We start from the raw sequence: 20,285 nt of genomic DNA, 5'->3' as shown, positions 1-20,285 counted from the left end.
GCTATTTCTATAGGCTGACCAGAAAATTTGCGAGTATGAGAGAGTACTTCAGGAGTGGCACTGCAGCTGCCACAGAGAAAGGCTAGGAAAGGGCTTCCAAGGAGCAGTGGTGAAAAGTGAACTGAGTCATGGAACGTGAAAGCTAAGCAGGCAGAGGGCGTGTGGAGAGCAAGGACTTTCCAGGCTGATGGAAGCCATTAGAGTGTCCATGTCAGTGCAGCCTAGGGCATTTTTGGTCCTGGTTAGAAGAGCAAAGGGCCTTGTGGGTTTGTAGAGGACGTGAGACAGCAAGAGTCATATGACCACACTTGGGCTTTTGTAACATCGTTCTGGCAGCAATGTGGATTGGAAGGGAACGGAACCAGAGGCAGGGGTGCCAGTTAGGAGGCAGTAAGAGGAGACCAGGCAGAGACTGGAGAGGGGCTGGACTGGGACAGTGGGGATGGAGAATTGGGTACATATGTGATCGAGGGGATTTAGGGATAGAATTGGAGGGCTTAGTAAAAGATGGAGTTTGGAGGGAGTGAAAAGGCCAAGCCTTTCTTGTTTCTGGCCTGGAGAACTGGCTGGAAAGAGTGCCGTTCACCAAGGCTGAGAACAGAAGAGTAGGGGCAGGTTCGGGAGACTTTTAGGGCTTGTTGATCCAGGAGATGTTCAGCAGTCGGATACACGCCTGGGTCTGGAGCTCGGGAGACGGCTGAGTGTCACCAGCACATGTATGCAGATAAAACTGTGCAGCTGAATGAGAGGCAACAGTCATAGGGTGGAAAGAGAGCTGAAGACAAAATGCAGGGCAACATCTGTAGGTAAGGGGAGGTTGAGAAAGGGAAGTGAGAAGGAGCTGGGATAGCAACACTTTCCAGGAAAGAGGTACTGCCCAAGCCGAGGAAGAAGAAGGCTGCAGAGAGGGCCTGCGAGAGGCCCAGAAGAGGGCCAGGCAGAACCCACATAGCCAGCAAAGAGTGAGCTCCAGCAAGTCTGCTTTGCAGGGACATGGAATCAGAACTAGACTTTGAAAAATCAATATCAGACAAAGAGTGCTATTGGCATATTTCTCAATTTAGGAAGGGGGATATGTATTCCAGAGACTTTGGTGCTCTGGGAAAGGAAAATCCTAAATGTTTAGTTGCTGTTACTATATACAATGGTATATAAGACTGGGATGTTATTGAAGTGAGCTGTCAACAAAAAGGAGTCTGCAGTGCTTTCAATATCAGTGGTGTTGGGGGGACTCTGAGAGTAGCCATTATGGTCTTCAGTTTATTTGAACAGAGTTGGGAAAGAGCATAGGTTCTGGAGTCCAGTAGGCAGGCATGAGTTCAAACCTCAGCCTTTCACTAACTAGCTGTTGTGGACACTTGGAAAAGTGTTTTCTTTTTTAAACCTTTCTGAGTCTTATTTCCCTCTTTTAGTAAAGAGGGTCGGGGGGTCTTTTGATAATTAGTTAACACATGAAATGTGTTGGAGGTACTCAGCAAATGGTGACCTGTACCACTCTTAATTCTCCTTTCTAATCCCACTGAGTCAGGTGCAGTAATACCCTCCTGAATCTCATGAGCTTAGTTCTATGAACCTCACTTTTGTTTAATTATAACATAGCAACTGCCCCCCCAAATTGGCTTATGGAAATAGATCTGTGGGAATGCAATGGATTACAGTAATGAGAACCCGTAAATACGGAGTAGAATGAAATTCTGCTGTTACACACCATATACGGGTCAAATACTGCCCCTCAGCGTGATGATAGTGTGATGAAGGGCCGATCGCACTCCTATGGTTTGCCTACAATTTACATGTCAGTGCTGTCACAGGGACCGTAGATTTATCTCTGCGTCCTAAGGTTTTTTATCAAAATAGTTTTAAAAAATAATTCACACATGAAGCGCAATCATGTATCATGCATTTGTTTAAGCTAAAAGGAAAATAATTTTTCTGAGAAAAAAGAGGGGGGATAAAAGAGTAAAAGTGAAACGAGAATAAAACTATACCAGCAAGATGTTCTGTACCCTGAGCGTTGTGTTCCTTTTTGCTCATCAGAGTCAAACTTTAATGTATTTGGTGGTAAAATACAGGATTAGGAATGAAGGAAGGGGTTGGTACATAAAAAGAAGGAAAAGTTTAGAGATTCTAAAGTAGTGTCATTGGAAGCTAACAATTGGGAAGTCGCAACTGGCAGCCCATGGGTACAATCTGCAGATTTATTTTTGTCTGGTATACATAGTGATTTTTTAAACATGTGAATCCATTGCCAACATTGAAACATCAGATTTTACATAGAAAAGATGTTTTGGGGATGGATTCTCTTGGAAAACCTGAGGGTCTGGGAGCACCATACCCTGCAGCAGCACCGGCCTGCAGTCCAGCCCAGGCCATTCCGCCACTTCCCTGCTGTCCCCCTGCTGTCCCGGCTGCTCCTGACAGGCGTGCCACCCTCTTCCTTCACTCTCTCTGGCTGCCGGGCAAAAGAACAAAGGGATGTGTACAAGAGCGTAGAATACACAAGTGAACATTTTCAATGAACTATTTTCTAGTGCTAAGACCTGGGACATTATGCCAAAATGTGTGTGTCCTCACTTCTTGGTTTTTGACGGTCCTCTGTGTGCACTAGGGATCCTATCTTACTTTTTACGGAGGGGCCTTCACCAAACACTTACATTTACATACAAATACTGTTTGCTCCTGTTATTTTCTCTGTAAATAATCTTTTTAATCTCGACATAAACCTTCCAAGGTAGGTGTTGCTAATGTCATTTGCCCATTTTACAGATAGACTGTAAAGTACATTAATTAGGTGCCTTGCTCAGGCCATGAGTCATGGAGAAAGGCTTGGAAAGCAGTGCTGAGGTCTTTGTACTTAATGCCCTTCCCACTCTCTACTCCTGCCTCAGTGATTTCTAGTGTAATTAAGCATGAACTTACATGTTAACTCTTGTCCTAAAGAAACCTTGAAATTGAGACTTAAAAATACACATTTTCCCACCTGATATGACTTAGTTATAAAGGTCCATGCTCTATTAACCTATTTGGAAAATATTTTCTACCCTATATGACATTGAGGCATGTCATAAATCCAGAATTGTAGCATAAAATTTTACGCCTTATAGTCCTTTTTTAAAAACTTAAAAAAAAACTCTTTTGAAGTTAATATACACACAGGAAAGTATCTCGTGCATGTATAACTTAATGTATATTCCACAAACTGTACACTCCCATGTAGTTAATACCCAGATCAAGGAACAGCAGTGTCAGCTCCCTAGAAGCTCCCCTTTAACCCCCTTCCAGCCATTTCCCATCCCCCATCCCAGGGTGACCTCTACACTGACTTCTGATAGCAATCTCTAGTTTTTAAAGCATACAATGTGATCAGATTCCTAAGGAAACTGAAACCTCAGAAGGAACCTTTGGTTTCTTGGTATTTCCCCTAAGCAATGTAAAAAGCAGTGCGCTGGGCCAGACCAAAGACTGCAGCTTCCAGTGCTGTCTGACCAATGAAACAAGGGTCCTTTTGTGGTACCCAGGCCCATACGCTTCTTTACTGTGGTCTTAACACAAGATGCGTGTCCACTGACCACTCCAGATGACCTTACATCTTACGTGGTGCTGGTGACAAGACCGTATTTAAACTTTTATCTTTTCTTTTATAAAATGACAGTATTCTTCCAAGCTCTCCTAAGTTGTTTGTATTTGAAGGTAAGTGCTGTATGCGAGTTAAAGTATTTGTCCAGATGTGTATAGATTAATTTAAATGTGCTTAATAAGTGTGAAGTGCTACGATTAATGGTGTGATTTGTCATGAAAATGTCCTTTGCTAAGAGCTTTCTCAAATTTAGAAAATTATATAGTTCTAACAGTTCTTCATTGTTACAGAGTTTCATAAAGTTAATGGGTAAAATTACAGTTCATTTAAAAGAGATGAGTGTTTTGCTTATTTCTAAAATAAGGCAAAATTCCATGTTTCTTTTTATAATATCATGATATCCCATGGTTACATTAATATGTTAGTTAACTAGCACAATTGGAATTGCCCCAGGTGCTAGAATAGCCAAACTCTCCAAGTAATGAGGATTTTGCCTGAACACAGCTCACTGCTCCTCCCTCTGGGAAATAGAAGGGCAGAGTCTGAAATTCTGTGTCATGAGCAGTGTTCTTTCTAGTTGGCCTTCATTTATATACATTTATGAATACATCTATTTATCAGCCCAAAGTCTTAAATCTAGTAATCTTGCTTTCCATTCCCTTCCAGAGTCAAGCTGTGTCTGTTCATTTTAGCTATCCATAATGTATACCTGACTAGGCCTAATAAATAATATAAGTCACTTAGGGGGGAAACCGTGCAGAAAAAAAGAAAGCCTTAGAAGTTCTTGGTAAATAGTAGCTACCTTGTAGTTAACCCTCCCCATCCTAAGCATGTCTGCCCTGGTACCCTGTTCTCCTCTCCTGCGTTCCCCTCTAGCGTGCACTTCTCCTGGCCTTTGATTAACCTAAGTCAAGCCCTCCCAGAGTAACTTCTGAAATTCTTTTTTAAGTTTCAAGGCCTCACTTCCGGATTGCTTGTCCTCACTGGGAATGCGATTAGGCCACACTGTTAGGGCTACTGGCTTGAGGATGCCAGTTAGATCTGTTACTAAGGTGTGAAATATAAACATATCCTCTCCTAGTCTGAGCTGTAGTATTTTTGTTTTTGCCAGAAGAAAGGTGAGTTAATTATTAGAGGCATTGTTTTCAAACCATCCACTAAAGATTCTGTTGGGTGTCAGGCTGGTCCTTAACCAAACAGCCACTTAGGAATTGGACCACAAGAAGGCAGTTAGTGTTGAAGGGACATAAAGTTCCATGTGGTGTGAGGCAAGTGGGGCCAAGGTGAACTTTGGAAAACCATTCTTCAAGGGAGCGAATGGTTCCAATTACTTGCTGCCTCACCTATCAGAGGTCATTGTACCTTCAGTGATGCACATAAATGAAAAGCATAGGACAAAATCCAATGAGCCTAATCTCTTAATGACAAAAAATAAGCAGTATTCCACCCCAAATATGAAATTGCAAATAAAAAGAAATCTCAATATAGAATAAAGGATAAAACTAATGTTTCATGTCTATACTTACTAAGCATCACATGATTTGCACCCAGACTATCAAATCAACAGACAGGCTGTTATATCATTTGGATTAGCTGGGCAGGAGTCAGATGGACTAAGTTGTGCTTCAGTTTGGTTTTCCTTCTGCTGTAAGTAACTAAGAGCAAACCACTTAAACTGCCTATGTCCCTTTGTCTTTTTCCTGCAATGTAAGTAATTATACTTACCTCTCGTGAATATCAGTAAAGTGTACTTCTGAAGTGATTTTAAATCCCTATGTTTTGGAAAATGAACATAATGAATATGTAGACATGATTATGGTATAATGTGACAGTAGATAGAAAGCTTTTTAACTTCTTTAAAGTTTAAAAGCATTCTTTTGAGACAGCCCTGAAAGCATTTTTTTTTTCCATTTTAACCTTTCCATAGGTGCTAATAGAATTTGGGGAATCCTAGTCATTAAAAATGAAATCGAGCAACATGTACAAAATCCTTGGTAATATAGTCACTTGATATGCAGTGTGGGTTATGCAGTATTTTATTTCTTTGAATTCAGTTTTTGAATTCATATCTCTGTGTTCTTTGAGATGGTATACATTATTTATGAAAGTAGTATCAAATCTCTGGTTTTTAAAAAAGAAAATCTAACTTCCCTAATTGTCAATTTTGTGACAGGATAACAGACTTTCGGAAGACGAAGATTCAGAAGACAGCGGTGAGGAAATTGGTGCACATCTGGAAGGCGAGAAGAAAGCTGTGGTAGACAATGAAAATGTTCCTGCAGATAGCTGCAGTGAAACCAGTGACAACTCAGTTGAAAAGGTATTGGCAACCATTGAAAATGTATGATGATACATGCTTCAATCCTGAGATCATGCTTAAGAAAAAGTTATATGGGTTCCCTGGTCTGCAGAGGGCAGATTCCAACTTCTGTGGAAGCAGAAATACTTCTATGAATAACTTTGTTCGGGTACTGTAGGAAAAGCTTGGCAATTTTATGAATGAGGCACACTTTGTTTCTAGCCTTCTTTCCACACTTCTTGGTAGCATTCTTTTCCCTGCAGGAGTGGAAATTAACTGATACAGGCCAGTGTCGTGTACTGTTGAGAAATTAACAAGTTCCGCACTGGGTCCTTGAAATGATGAAATTACAAAGTTAGGAGCCCGGTGCTGGTGGCAGAAATGGGATGTGTGCGTGCCAATGTACATGTGTATTTACATGTATAGGGCGAAACGAAAGTTGCCCACAGCAGTATTTGAGGTTGTGACCAGCTCTGCAGAGCTGTAGTCTAGAAGGAAGCATTTATAGGAGGAATAGGAGGCGGTATCACTGAGGAAGAAAAAGGCATCCTGGAAGTAGAGCAAGGGATGCCAGAAACGTCTCTTCCATTTGGCAGTGTTGCCTAACAGTGACTCTGCTAGGAGATCTTTGGTAGGTTTGAAATCATTCATTTGCTGTCACTACCCTGGATTAATTTCAGAGGCGTAGAATTCAGAAACCCAAACTGAACGACACTGTATTGATTCGTTTTCATTTTTTGGACCTCTTGCGTGGAATACTGAGTTAGTTAATCATGCCTTATCGTTGATGAAACACTGTCGTTATTGGTCTGAGCAAGGCTCCTCTCCCTTTGTTTAAATCGGTCTCCTTTTAACCCCATTCCCCTTCTCTCTAACATAAACAACCACTGAAACATGCTTGTCCTTTTATTTGAATGTGTCCTTTTAAAGCGTGTTTTGTGTGCATGTATTTTTAATTTAAAAAATGATATTGTGCTATAGAGGTCATTCTCTTTCTCGATCCTTCTTTTTTCTAACTCGCACTGAAAAAGTGTTCTAGCAGTTTTAAGAGGGAGGGAAAGATTCTGTTTATAAGGAACATTTATGAGTTCTAGTTAGAGTGGTCCCTAAAGTTCTTTACCTTTGAATTCATTAAAGTCCAATTTGGTATTGTAAGATACTGAGCTAATTCATATATTGATTAATGTTCCTAAATCTTCTTTTAGTAGAATTCTTGAATCATATAGTGTGTTTTTTTTGACTCATACAATTTTAAGCTAAGAGTGACATTAACAATCACTTGCTATCTAAGACAAGAGCCCAGCAAAGTGAAGTAATAGTCACATGTTTATTTTGTTAGCTACAGGCCAACTCTGGAACCCTGCTTAGAAAGTAAGACTAGGTTTTCTAGTACAGCACAAATATGTTTATTATATTGTTTCTTTATTGTTTATAGGACAAAAAACCCAGCGAAGAGGAATGGTCAGTTTGTGACTACAATGAAAATCCAAAAGGTGTGAGCCCATTTGACTTCAAAAGAAGACTTTTTTAAAAAAGGCTAGATACATAACATGCATACATATATCTATATGCGTATATGTGCCATACTTGAGTAATTATAGCTTACACACATGTATTCTATTTTACGCTTATTACTCTCACATGACCCTCATAACAAGCTATGAAGTATGTGACATAGGCTTGTTTGTTCTCATTGATAACCACCATAGGTCCTTCATATAAAAATATTCGCATTACTCCTAGCTGCTCATGTGTCAATGTCAAGTGGTTTAGGACAGTCTTTTAACTACCTTTTTTTTTTTTTCAATTAGTAGTATTAACTTGAGCTTTTGCCCCAAATTTCGATTTATATCTCTGGTGAGCACTGCCAGACCCCATTGCCGATGACCAGGCTGGCCTAGCGCCACACCAAGCCATCTAGTTATTTCCCCCAGAGCCCAGACCTGAGTTTTCCATCTTACCCCGGACATTTAAGAGGAATCCTTACCCAGGCTTAGCTGTTGGTGTCAGAGAACAGGTGCCACAAGATAGAAGAGACTGTGATTGTCCATGAGACCTATGTTTTCTACACCCAAATCATCCGTTTTTGCGGTATGACCCCTCTTTCCACACCATCACATCACAGGGTGCCTTTTACTGTGTTTTCATTAAAAATAACTTTCATAATAGTAGATAATTGATCTGAACTTAAGCAGAGAAGGAAGTTCCCTTAATATTTTTCCCTTCTAACTTCTATAGAAAGAGAAGTAAGTTTTAGAATGTTTAAAGAAAAAGGTTAAAATATTTGTCATCTCTTAAGTATTCTTAACATATAGCCTAAAATGTTAAAAAGAACTTAAATGTACGATTTAAGTAGATGATAATATAAATTAAAAGAATGCATATGCTTCATGAGTATACTTTAAAGATCATTATTCCACTATATAACATGTGGATTAATTTGGAATGGGAAAAATAACACGTCCAGTTGAGTAAAAAGAATTTAATTATAACTAGGTTAATTTTTAAAAAGGTAATTTATATTTTACAGAAGTCTTCCCTAACATTTACTGTTACTTTTGTAGCTATATTTGGGTACTGGTCATCTAAATATTTACAGAATTGATCAGGTCATTCTGAGCTTTTTGCTCAACTTTTCAGCATATAAGCAGTGTAGACCTTGTCCACTACCCCAGTGATACGCTTTTTTAGTATTACCCCATAATTCAGACTTGATAGAGTTTCGCTGAAAACATCAGGGCTTTTCTTTGTCTCATTAGTTAGAAAAAATTTTTCTAAATATATTCTATTATAGGAAGCATGTATTATCGTGCAAATTTCAGTTCTTCAGAATTCCTGAAAGATGAACCCACGCCAGGTAAAGACATTAAAGTGTCAAAGAAGGTAAGTGAAATGAACTTTTCATTTTAATGTTAAGACCAAAGTATTGAATTGCTCCTTCTACTTTTGATATGGTAATCCACATAATTTAACTCCCTTAATATAAGTTTTTATGGCCCAGAAATGTGAAGAATTTCAGGTGATGTTTCGCATTTTTAACGTGGATATTTATTTCTTTATTGGACTTTAGATTGTGACTCAGGTTGTTCTGCCAAAATTTAATAGCATATTTCTTTCAATCATCCCATCCATGCTGATTCATCATGCAATAAAAGATTCATAAATGAAGTTTATTAAATTATAAGAGTATAATAATCATGACAGCCTAGAAGAGGGTAAGGCAAAGCCACAAAATAGAGAGGATAAATGAAAACATAAAGATAATTGTGCTTAGAAAACATTATGCCATGTTACTTCAGTCTCTCAGGAGACGACTAATACCAGGTTTGGAGTTATTAAAAGTCTGATGAATACATTTCTTCTCCTTGGAAGTAAGTTACTCTTTTCACTTGCAGGAAAACTTTCTTTAATCATGAGACTACATTTCACAGTAAAAGAGGAAACGTGGAAGAAAAGATAAATGAAAGGCCTTGTTAATTCTTACTGTTCAACCTTCAGGTCTCAGCTTAAATGTTATTTCCAAATAGAGGCCTTTTGTGACCAGCAGCACTTATATAAATTATTATATCTCACTATTATTCTGTCACATAAACACCATTTTTATTCTTCTTAGTATTTAACACAATTTGCAATTACATAGTCATTTATATATTTGCTTTATGGCTCTATCTTCCCACTGGCCTTCAGCTCCATGAGGACAGAAATGATTTTCTGTTTTGCTTTCCAGTATATCCTTAGCACTTATCACAGTTCCTGGTACGTGGTAAATGCTCAGTAGACGTTTTTGGTTGACATTGAATTGTAAACTGTAAGGGAGTAAGAAAGAGGAAAGGATGATGATGCAAAACTAGGAGCCACGCTTAGAGTAGTAAACAACCTGTCTTGCCATCTTTGGAGGTATAGGCCACTCTGAAATTCCTCTCAGAATTACATCAGCAATTTCAAGTTATTTTGGCCCTGATCCCCATGTTGTTATCTTTTCCTAAAAATTACTTCATGACCATTTTTATGTTTATAAACATTATCTTATAAATTTGGATTATTTTACCCAAAAAGGTAGTCATGACCTGGCTCAAATGACACTTTGGAATTGTCCTTAGAATTATAACAGATATATCATCAGCATTTGATCAAGGTTTAGGAACTTTTTAGATTCTCTGTCTAGGAAACCAGAACATTTAACAGGTACTCTACTATGCTTCATAGTGTCGCTGTGAATAGATTTTCCAATTTTAAGAGCTCAGGGAAAGACTCAGGAAAAGAAAATCAAATATGAGGGAGGAAGATGAAAAGTAAAGGAGTCAGGAGACGTAAAAATCTAAGGAGAGGAAAAGTGAAGTGAAACAGCAGAAAAAAGTATTTGAAAACACACCCTCCAACCGAATGAAAATGTGTATTCTAGAACACGCAGTCAAGTTTCAGGAATGTTTCAGACTCTCCAGTCTTCATCATTGTCCATATGTGGTAGGATTTGGGTGCGCAAGACAGGAGAGAGGGCAGAGCCAGGAAAGGGATGCCGTGTGGGAGGCAGAGTGGCAGGCGCCTGTAGGAGCACAACAGGCAAGGCCCCCTAGTGCCAGCACCAGTCGATGGGACAAAGGTGAGGATACACAGGGCTGCAAGTGCCAGGCTGAAGAATTCATCTTAAACTTCGATTCTGCTTAAATTTTCATTTATACCCAATGGAAAAATATATTTCAGCAAACACATATTTCCTAGGTTAAAGGAAGGAAACAAAAGGTAATGAAAATTATATTTTAAAAATCAAAAAACAGTAATAAGTATATTCCCTACTTAAGGAATATGCTGTTATTCTTCATATTTTAAAAAGGAAGTAGATGATTTGGGTGAGACTTTTATCATTCCCGCATGACATTTTTTTAATCTAGAATGTCTTTGACCTATTTACACCATCCAAGCCAAACAAATCAAACTTTTTAAAACTTGGAAAATTAATGTTGCATTAACTCATATCAAAATAAACATGTGTTTGAGATTCTCCACACACACACACACACACACACACACTTAATTAGACAGACACTCCAAAGATAATCTGACAAAAAGAAAAAGAAAGAATTGCATTCTTGGTATCTGCGAGACAGAATTCACCATTGAATTTTGTTTTGATGATTTTAACATTTCAGATAGCCAGGTTAGGGCTCATGACTTTAATTGGCAGCAGCGATCTTTTGATAGGTGATTGTCACATCTGGAAATTACCAAATATTGCTTTTCTAAAGTGTAGTCAGTGCTGATTATTTGGATCCACAGTTAGCCACTGAGGAAATTGTGTTACTGGCTTAATTTCCTTCCACCCAAGTAAGTTAATGAAAAAAGCAATAAGCTTTTCAGTTATTAAAAAGAACTTTTTTCCATCATGGAGTTAGTTTATGTGTGTATTTATTTAGCATATATTAATTGGGTATATCTTATGTGCCAGGCACAAGGCTAGAGGCTGCAGATACACAGGTTAAAGATCCAGTGCCTTCCCTCAGAAACTAGCTGGAACATGGCAGATTCCCGGGATAGTTCCCCATGCCAGTTCACAGTGAATAGATTTCTTATGCATTGTCACTACCATAAATAAAAGAGTCTGAGAGGAGAATTTCTCCACCAAAACTATGCCTGTGGATTCTTGCCTTTCCTGGCAACTACCTTTCTCTGATGCTACGCTTTGTTCACCATCACAGCTGTAGCTCCGCATGTTCACCTCAAGCACACAATCAGCTTTACCTTGTGAGGAAAATCTGCAGTATACATGCGGTCTCTCAGTTTTTCCCAGGCTTACAACCTGAGATTGTCTCTTTCAGGCTCACCCAATAATTACTCCTCTGCTTTTTAAAAGTAGCTTTATTGAGGTATAATGTATATATAATAAACTGCACATATTAAAAGTATGTAATTTGATTAGTTTTGATATATGTATACACCTAGGAAACCATAATCACAATCAAGAGAGTGAACAGTGCCATTATAGGCAGAAGGTTCTTTGTGACTCTTTGTGATCCCTATATACACCCCCCATCCCCTGCCATCCTCAGTAAACCACTCATCTGCTTTCTGTAATCATACATTATTTTGCAAGTTCTAGGTTTTTGCAAATCCTACACTATGTACTCTCTTTTTCGGTTTGGCTTCCTTCGTTCAGCATAATTGTTTTGAGATTCATCCATGCAGTATCAATAGTTAATTCCTTTATATTTATTGCAGAATTATATTCTATTTTGAGTTAATTTTTTTATATGGTGAAGGTAGGGATTGAAGTTCATGTTTATTAACATATGGTCATCAGTTGTTCTAGCACTATTTGTTGGAAAAAAGACTAGCCTTTCTCTACTGAATTGCCTTTACATCTTTGTCATAAATCAGTTGACTTTTTGTGGGCCTATTTCTGCACTCTGTATTCTGTTCCTTTGATCAGTTTATCTTACGCCAATACCACACTGTTTTGATTACTGTAGCTTTATAATAAGTCTTGAAATCAACAAGTGTTAGTTCTCCAACTTTGTTCTTTTCCAAACTTGATTTAGGTATTCTAGACCCTTTGCATTTCCGTGTGAATTTTTAGAATCAGTTTGTCAATTACTGAAAACAGAAATGCCTGTCGGGATTTTGATTGGAATTGCTTTGAATCTATAGATGAATTTGGGAAGAATTAACATCTTAACAATATTAAGTCCCCTAACTCATGAAGATGATATTTCTCTCCATTTATTGATGTCTTCTTAAATTTCTCTTAGCAATGTTTCGTACTTTTCAGTGTATAGGTCTTGCATATATTTTGTCAGATTTATTTTGTGTTTTCTGTTTTTATTCCCTGATTAACTGTTAGAAGTTTATCAATTTTATTGATCTTTTAAATGAACCAGTATTTGGCTTCATTGATATTTCTGTATTGTTTTCTATTTTATTAATATCCCCTATGGTCTTTATTATTTCTTATTTCCTTCCTTCTACTTAATTTGGGTTTAATTTGCTCTTCTTTTTTCTAGTTTCTTTTTTTTTTTTTAAAGATTTTATTGGGGAAGGGGAACAGGACTTTTATTGGGGAACAGTGTGTAATTCCAGGACTTTTTTCCAAGTCAGGTTGTTGTCCTTTCAATCTTAGTTGTGGAGGGTGCCGTTCAGCTTCAAGTTGTTGTCCTTTCAGTCTTAGTTGTGGAGGGCGCAGCACAGCTCCAGGTCCAGTTGCCGTTGCTAGTTGCAGGGGGCACAGCCCACCATCCCTTGCGGGAGTCAACCGGCAACCTTGTGGTTCAGAGGACGCACTCCAACCGAGCCATCCGGGAGCTCAGCGGCAGCTCAGCTCAAGGTGCCATGTTCAATCTTAGTTGCAGGGGACGGAGCCCACCATCCCTTGCAGGACTCGAGGAATTGAACTGGCAACCTTGTGGTTGAGAGCCCAGTGGCCCATGTGGGAATCAAACCAGCAGCCTTCGGAGTTAGGAGCACCGAGCTCCAACCAGCTGAGCCACCGGGCCGGCCCTATTCTTTTTCTAGTTTCTTAACATAAAAGTTGGGGTCACTGATTTTCATTTTCATTCAATTCAAAATAACTTCCTGAATTCCCATATGATTTCTTCTTTCACTCATGGGTTATTTTCAGCATGTTTGGAATTTTCCAGAGATCTTTCTGTTATTAATTTCTAATTTAATTATGTTGTGACGGGAGAACATACTTGACTTGAGTCCTTTTAAATTTAGTGACCCAACCTTTTAAATTTTAAGACCCAGAATCAGGTTTATCTTGCTAAGTATTCCATGTGCACTTGAGAAGAAGGTTGCGAAAAATGCTGCTGTTGGGTGGAGTTGTCCTGTCAATGTGAAGTAGGTCAAGTTCGTTGATAGTGTTGTTCAAGTGTTCGTTATCCTTCTTGATTTTCTTTGTACTTGTTCTGTTCTTGAGGGCTATTAAAGTACCTAACTATAATTGTAGATTTATCCTGTACTTATATTAGTTTTTGCTTCATATATTTTACAGCTGTTGTTAGATTCCGTAATGTTTAGGATAATTATAGTCTTTTAATTGACACCTTTATTATTATGAAATTGCCTTCTTTATCCCAATGATATTTGCTCTGAAATCTACTTGTTCTGATATTATATAGCTGTTCTCGCTTTCTTTTGATTTTACTTATAATGGTATATCTTTTTCCCTCCTCTTGCTTTTAACCCATTTGTGATTTTAAAATTGAAATGCAGTGTGGGGGGTGGGGGATGAGGGTAAGGGGGATCAAATATATGGCGATGGAAGGAAAACTGACTCTGGGTGGTGAACACACAATGGGATTTATAGATGCTGTAATACAGAATTGTACACCTGAAATCTATGTAATTTTACTAACAATTGTCACCCCAATAAATTTTTTTTTAAAAATTTGAAATACATTTAATACAGGCAGCATATTGATGGGTCTTTTTTTTTTTATCTAATCTGAAAAATATCTGCCTTTTCTTTGGAGCATTTAGACGATTTATATTTAATCTGATTATTGATACAGTTAGGTTTAAATCTATCATCTTACTATTTATAATATTCTTCATCCCTAAAAAATGCGGGTTTATTTTGTCTGATATTAATATAGCTATATTAGCATTTTCCTCATGTATCTCTTTTCATTTTTAGAGATTTTTATTAAAATATAGCTAACAGAATATTATACTAGTTTCAGGTGTACACCATAGTTATTCAACATTTATATACCTAAAGAAGTGATCACCATGATAAGTCCAGCAACCATCTGACACAATATCACAATATTATTGACTATATTCCCTGTGCTGTACATTACATCTCCATGACTTATTTGTTTTATACCTAGAAATTTGAACCTCTTACTTCCCTGCTTCTTTCTCCACCCCTTTTAATTTTTCAATTACAATTGACATTCAATATTATTTTATATTGGGCCCGCCCGGTGGCTCAGGTGGTTGGAGTGCAGTGCTCCTAAAGCTGAGGTTGCCGGTTCAATTCCCACATGGGCCAGTGAGCTGTACCCTCTACAGCTAAGATTGTGAACAACAGCTCTCCCTGGAACTGGGCTGCTGTGAGCAGCCAGAGGTCAGCGTGAACTGCTGTAGGGTGCTGTGCTGCCGTGGGCTACCGTGTGCTGCCAGGAGCAGCCAGTGGCCAGCATGAGTGACTGGCAGCCGGCGAGAGCTGCCGTGAGCTGCTGTGAGTGGCCGACTGATGACCGGTGACCTACTGCCTCAGCCAGGAGGAGCGCAAGGCTCATAATACCAGCATGGGCCAGGGAGCTGTGTCCTACACAACTAGACTGAGAAACAACGGCTTGAACAGGAGGGGGCGGGCAGAAGAAGGGAAATATATATATATATATATATATGTTATTTTATATTAAGTTCATGTGTACAGCATAGTGGTTAGACATTTATATAATTTAAGAACTGATCCCCCAACTAATCTAATACCCACCTGGCACTATACATAGTTATTACTATATTAATGACTATATTCCCTATTTACTTTACATCCCCATGACTATTTTGTAACTACCAATTTGTGCTTCTTAAGCCCTTCCCCATTTAGACTCACCCCCCACAACCTCCCTCCCATCTGGCAACCATCAATCAAAATGTTCTCTGTGTCTGTAAGTTTGTTTCTGTTTTGTTTGTTCATTTTGTTCTTCAGATTCCACATATAGGTAAAATCACATTGCTTCTGTCTTTTGCTGTCTGACTACCCTAGTCAGTACAATACCCTCCAGGTCCATCCATGCCGCCGCAGATGGCAAAAACCCATTCCCTTCCATGGCCGAGCAATATTCCATTGTATATATGTTCGACCTACTCTTTATGTATTCGATGACTGACGGTCGCCCAAGCTGCCTCCACATCTTGGGCATTACAAACAATGCTGTAATGAATATATGGATGATATGGATGCACACATCCTCTCAAAGTAGCATTTTGGGTTTCTTCAGATAAATACCCAGAAGTGGGATTACTGGGTTTTTTGTCTTTTGTTATAGCCTTTCTTTTAAAGACTATGTTGTCTGGTATAAATATTGCTACCACAGCTTGCTTTGATTTGGTTTGGTTTTCATTTTCATGAAATAACTTTTTCCCATCTTGTAACTTTCAGTCTGTGTGTCTCTTTCAATCTTAAGTGAGTCTCTTGTAGGCAGCATATGTAAGGGTCTTGTTTACTTATCAATTCAGCCACCCTATGTCTTTTGATTGGAGCATTTAATCCATTTACATTGAATGTAATTATTGATAGATATGTAGTTATCGACACTTTATTATTATTTTTCTTCAACTTGAAGTTCCTCTTACATTTCTTATAATGCTGGTTTGGGGGCAAGGAACTCCTTTAGCTTTTTCTTGTCTGGGAAGCTCTTTATCTGTCCTTCAATTATAAATGATAGCTTTGCTGCGTAGAGTAATCTTGGTTGTAGGTCCTTGCTTTTCATCACTTCAAATATTTTCTGCCAGTCCCTTCTGGCCTGCAAAGTTTCTGTTGAGAAATCAGGTGACAGTCTTATGGGAGTGCCCTTGTAGGTAACTAACTGCTTTTCTCTTGCTGCTTTTAACAGTCTCTCTTTGTCTTTAACCTTTGGCATTTTAGTTATGATGTGTCTTGGTGTGGGCCTCTTTGGGTTCATCTTGTTTGGGACTCTCTGTACTTCCTGGACTTGTATGTCTATTTCCTTCATTAGGTTAGGGAAGTTTTCCATCATTATTTCTTCAAATAGGTTTTCAATTCCTTGCTCTCTCTCTTCTCTTTCTGGTACCCCTATGAAGCAAATGTTGGTATGCTTTGTGTTGTCCCAGAGGCCCCTTAAACTATCCTCATTTTTTTTGGAATCTTTTTTTCTTTCTGATTGGATGGTTTCGGCTACTTTATCTTCTAAATCACTGATTCGATCCTGTGTTTCATCTAATCTACCATGTTTCCCTGAAAATAAGACCTACCCAGACCATCAGCTCTAATGCGTCTTTTGGAGCAAAAATTAATATAAGACCCAGTATTATATTATACCTGCTCTTACATTATATTAAAATAAGGACGGATATTATATTATATTATAGAGACCCGGTCTTAACATTATATTAAAATAAGACCAGGTCTTATATTAATTTTTGCTCCAAAAGATGCATTAGAGCTAATAATCTGGCTAGGTCTTATTTTTGGGGAAACACCGTACTGTTGATTCCCTCTAATATATTCTTCATTTCAGCTAGTCTTTATTTCTGACTGGTTCTTTTTTATGTTTTCTATGTCCATTTTTATGTTTCCTATCTCTTTGTTGAAGTTCTCTTTGAGTTCATTGAACATCCTTATAACCAGTGTTTTGAACTCTGCACCTGGTATATTGCCTGTCTCCATTTTGTTTAGCTCTTTTTCTGGAGCTTTGTTCTGTTCTTTCATTTGGGACATGTCTCTTTGTCTCCCCATTTTGGCTGCCTCCCTGTGTTTGTTTCTATGTATTAGGTGGAGGTGCTATGCCTCCTGGTCTTAGGAGAGTAGCCTTATGTAGTAGGTGTGCTGTGATGCCCAGTGGCGCAGCCTCCCTGGTCACCTGAGCCAGGTGCTCCAGGTATGTCCTTTGTGTGGGTCGTGTGCCCTCCTGTTGTAGTTGAGCCTTGATTGCTGTTTACATGTCAGTGGAAGGGATTGACCCTCAGGCTGATTGGTTGTGAGGCATGGCTATGACTACAGTGGACGAGTTGTTGTGCAGGGGATGACCCTATGGAGCAGAATTCGCTTTAGGAGGGCTCTGGTGCCTGCCTAGTCTGCCCTTTGGGTGTGTCATCCTTGGAGGTGGCTGGGTATTGCTCCAGCTTGGTCTGCCTGCCAGGAATGCCTGCCCTGTGGTCTTCAGGGAGGGGCCCCACTGCTGGCCAATTTCAGCGACAGGCTGTGCCCTTCCCAGAGCCACCTGGCATGAGCCACAAAGCAATCCACATATGGCCACCACCCATGCTGGGCTTGAAGGTGCCTTGAGAGACCAAGCCACGACCCAAGGCAGGCTGTCACTATTGCAGGGCTTAGGGCTGCTCAGAAAGAGGTACGGGACATGCCCAAGGCAGATGCTGCTTGTTTGGAGTTTGTGAACCTTTGAAAGACTTGAGGAAAGTCTGCAGCATAGGCCAAGACAGGTCACTTATATGGGAAAGCCACTAGAAGCGACTTGGGTATTCCAGAAAGTTGGTTGGGTTGGGTCTCAAGGAATCACCAGGGTGGAGTAAACGATCTGTGTTAGCCAGATTGATGGAGACTCAGATATGGCAGCAGCCTACTTCGGGAGGGGGGAGGGCTCAACAAAGAAACAATGGCTTCTACCAGCTCCTCTGTCTAGGAAAAAGCTGTCTCTCCATCCCATCCCGAACCCAGACAATTCATTTCCTTCCCATTTGTCCCTGGTGCCTTTCGGGCTGCTGCCCCAGTGCTGGAGCTCAGAGCAAGTGAGTCAGTCAGCGGGTAAGTCCGTGCATGGGTTCTTTAAGAGGAATGCCAGTCGCCCTCCTCTCACTCAGCCACAATCTCCACTGGTTTTTGCACCCAGATGTTGTGGGGACTTTTCTCCCCAGCAGTTGAACCCTAGACTGGGGAGCCTGGTGTGGGTCTGGGACCCCTCGCTCCTCCAGGGGGTATCTCTGCAGCCAAGTTATCTCTTACGATTTTAAATGGTCATGTGCAGGTGTGGGACCAGTCCATTCTGCATCTCTGCCCCTCCTAGCATTCTCATGGTGGCTTCTTCTGTATGTCCTTAGTTGTAGGGCTTCTATTCAGCTAGACTTCAGGCGATTCTCGATGGTTGTTCTGTAGTTTAGTTGTAATTTTGATGTGGTCATGAGAGGAGGCAAGCACACCATTTACCTACTCTACCATCTTGACTGGCAATGAATCTTTTTCTTTTTCACTCTTTACTTTTTCTTGTGTTTTAGATGTGTCTTTTGTAAATGGTGTATAGGCTTTGTTTTGTCTTTTAAATTTTTAACACACATACCTAAAATCTAAAGCTAATCAATGTTCCTAACTTTTCCCCAAATAATACCAGGATCTTAGAAGTATTTTCTCTCCTGTCACCCCTTCCTTCCCATTTTAGATGTTAATGTATCCAGAATTTTAATTTTTTTAACCTCACAAATTAAATGCTATTATTATTTTTTAGACCACTTCCTTTACTCACCATTCCTTTTTACATCTCAGATGTCCTTTCTGGGATCCTTTTTCTTCTTTCTGAAGAAATGTTTTGGAAGGTTCTGTCATAGATTTCTTTTGTAGTTAACATTTTCAGTATCTGTTCACTTGAAGATGATAGTATGGGTTGTTGTTGAAGGGTAAACCTTGAAGGGTCTTGTTTTAGGGAGGAATGATGATTGTCATTGGTCAAAGAAAAAATCCTGATGGATGCTAAGAATGTATATATGATGCCCCATAAAGATGTGATGCAACAATATTAAGACTTGTTGAAAATTATAACCCAAAATACTATTAAGTGAATATCTCACTTAATGAAATGCATTCTTTCTGTGTTTTCTCTAGATTTTCTTCTTTAAGCGACTGTCATCAATAAGTCAAAAAGTTATGGAGAATAATAATGAGCCACTCTCAGAAATAAAACCAATGGGAGATCAAATACCTTATAAAAACAACAGAGATGACTACCAGGACAACAAGGGGCAAAATCGTCAAGCTACTTCACGCCAAAATTCAGCAAAAACATCAAAATATTGTGTAATACTTTAAATACATATGTGGTCACCAAGTACAGTATAATTTATCTGTGAAAAACATAACTTCTGAAGAAATATTTCTGGTAAAAATCTTAAAGATATAAGTTAATAATATGTTTTATTTGCTTTGAATTGTATGACCAGTTTTGATATTTATTTATGCTAATATTTTTGACAAGCAATTTCAAAATATGTGTATGTCAGACTCTTTTTCAAGTGTTGTGGCCTTAACTGTTCAGTGTTGCATAAAGAGTATATTTTCATATGTGAAGTTTGAATTAAGATATTTCATAGTTTTTATGAAACAGTTTTACCTCTTATAATTTCATAAGGCCATTATGTACAATCTTATAACACTGTAACAATTTTTCATGTATTTGCAATTTTTAAAAACTGAGTCAAAATTGTTTTCAAACAACGTATTTTAATAAACTTATCTGGTCAGTTCTGCCATTTAAATGAATGAATATGAGTGAAATTTGGATGTACTTGGAGTTATCAGTTGACAAAACGGGCAAAAAAAAATCTGTCTAATTTAAAACTATTCAAAGACATAAAATGCATTTACCTCTGAGTAAAGAAAATACAACTGTGTAAACAGTACATCTTTATAGAGAAACTGTTGAAATTTCTTTGCTTCCCGCTCCTTCCCTCAGTGAGGTGATTTGGCATAAAGACATTGCAGATTATGTGGTGTGA

The 20,285-nt window shown here is 38.8% G+C and overlaps 1 protein-coding gene across 3 annotated transcripts in view; it reads left to right on the top strand.

The window, feature by feature from the left end:
- Nucleotides 1–20,049, top strand: part of RPGR (retinitis pigmentosa GTPase regulator) — a 58,255-nt gene extending 38,206 nt beyond the window's left edge. For 2 of the 3 annotated variants that reach the window (XM_074323552.2, XM_019747893.3), the window contains 4 exons: nt 5,751–5,897; nt 7,312–7,369; nt 8,671–8,759; nt 19,396–20,049. In XM_074323552.2, coding sequence (XP_074179653.1) covers nt 5,751–5,897; nt 7,312–7,369; nt 8,671–8,759; nt 19,396–19,599 — 498 coding nt within the window. In that variant the 3' untranslated portion in view covers nt 19,600–20,049. The remainder of the gene's footprint in view (nt 1–5,750; nt 5,898–7,311; nt 7,370–8,670; nt 8,760–19,395) is intronic. The other variant, XM_074323551.2, reaches the window with a different exon arrangement.
- Nucleotides 20,050–20,285: the final 236 nt, after the last annotated feature.

Source organism: Rhinolophus sinicus, chromosome 18 (assembly GCF_057876585.1).
Source record: "Rhinolophus sinicus isolate RSI-liver-muscle chromosome 18, RSI-T2T, whole genome shotgun sequence".
Lineage (NCBI taxonomy): Eukaryota > Metazoa > Chordata > Mammalia > Chiroptera > Rhinolophidae > Rhinolophus > Rhinolophus sinicus.
This window is presented reverse-complemented; position numbering and strand designations above follow the sequence as displayed.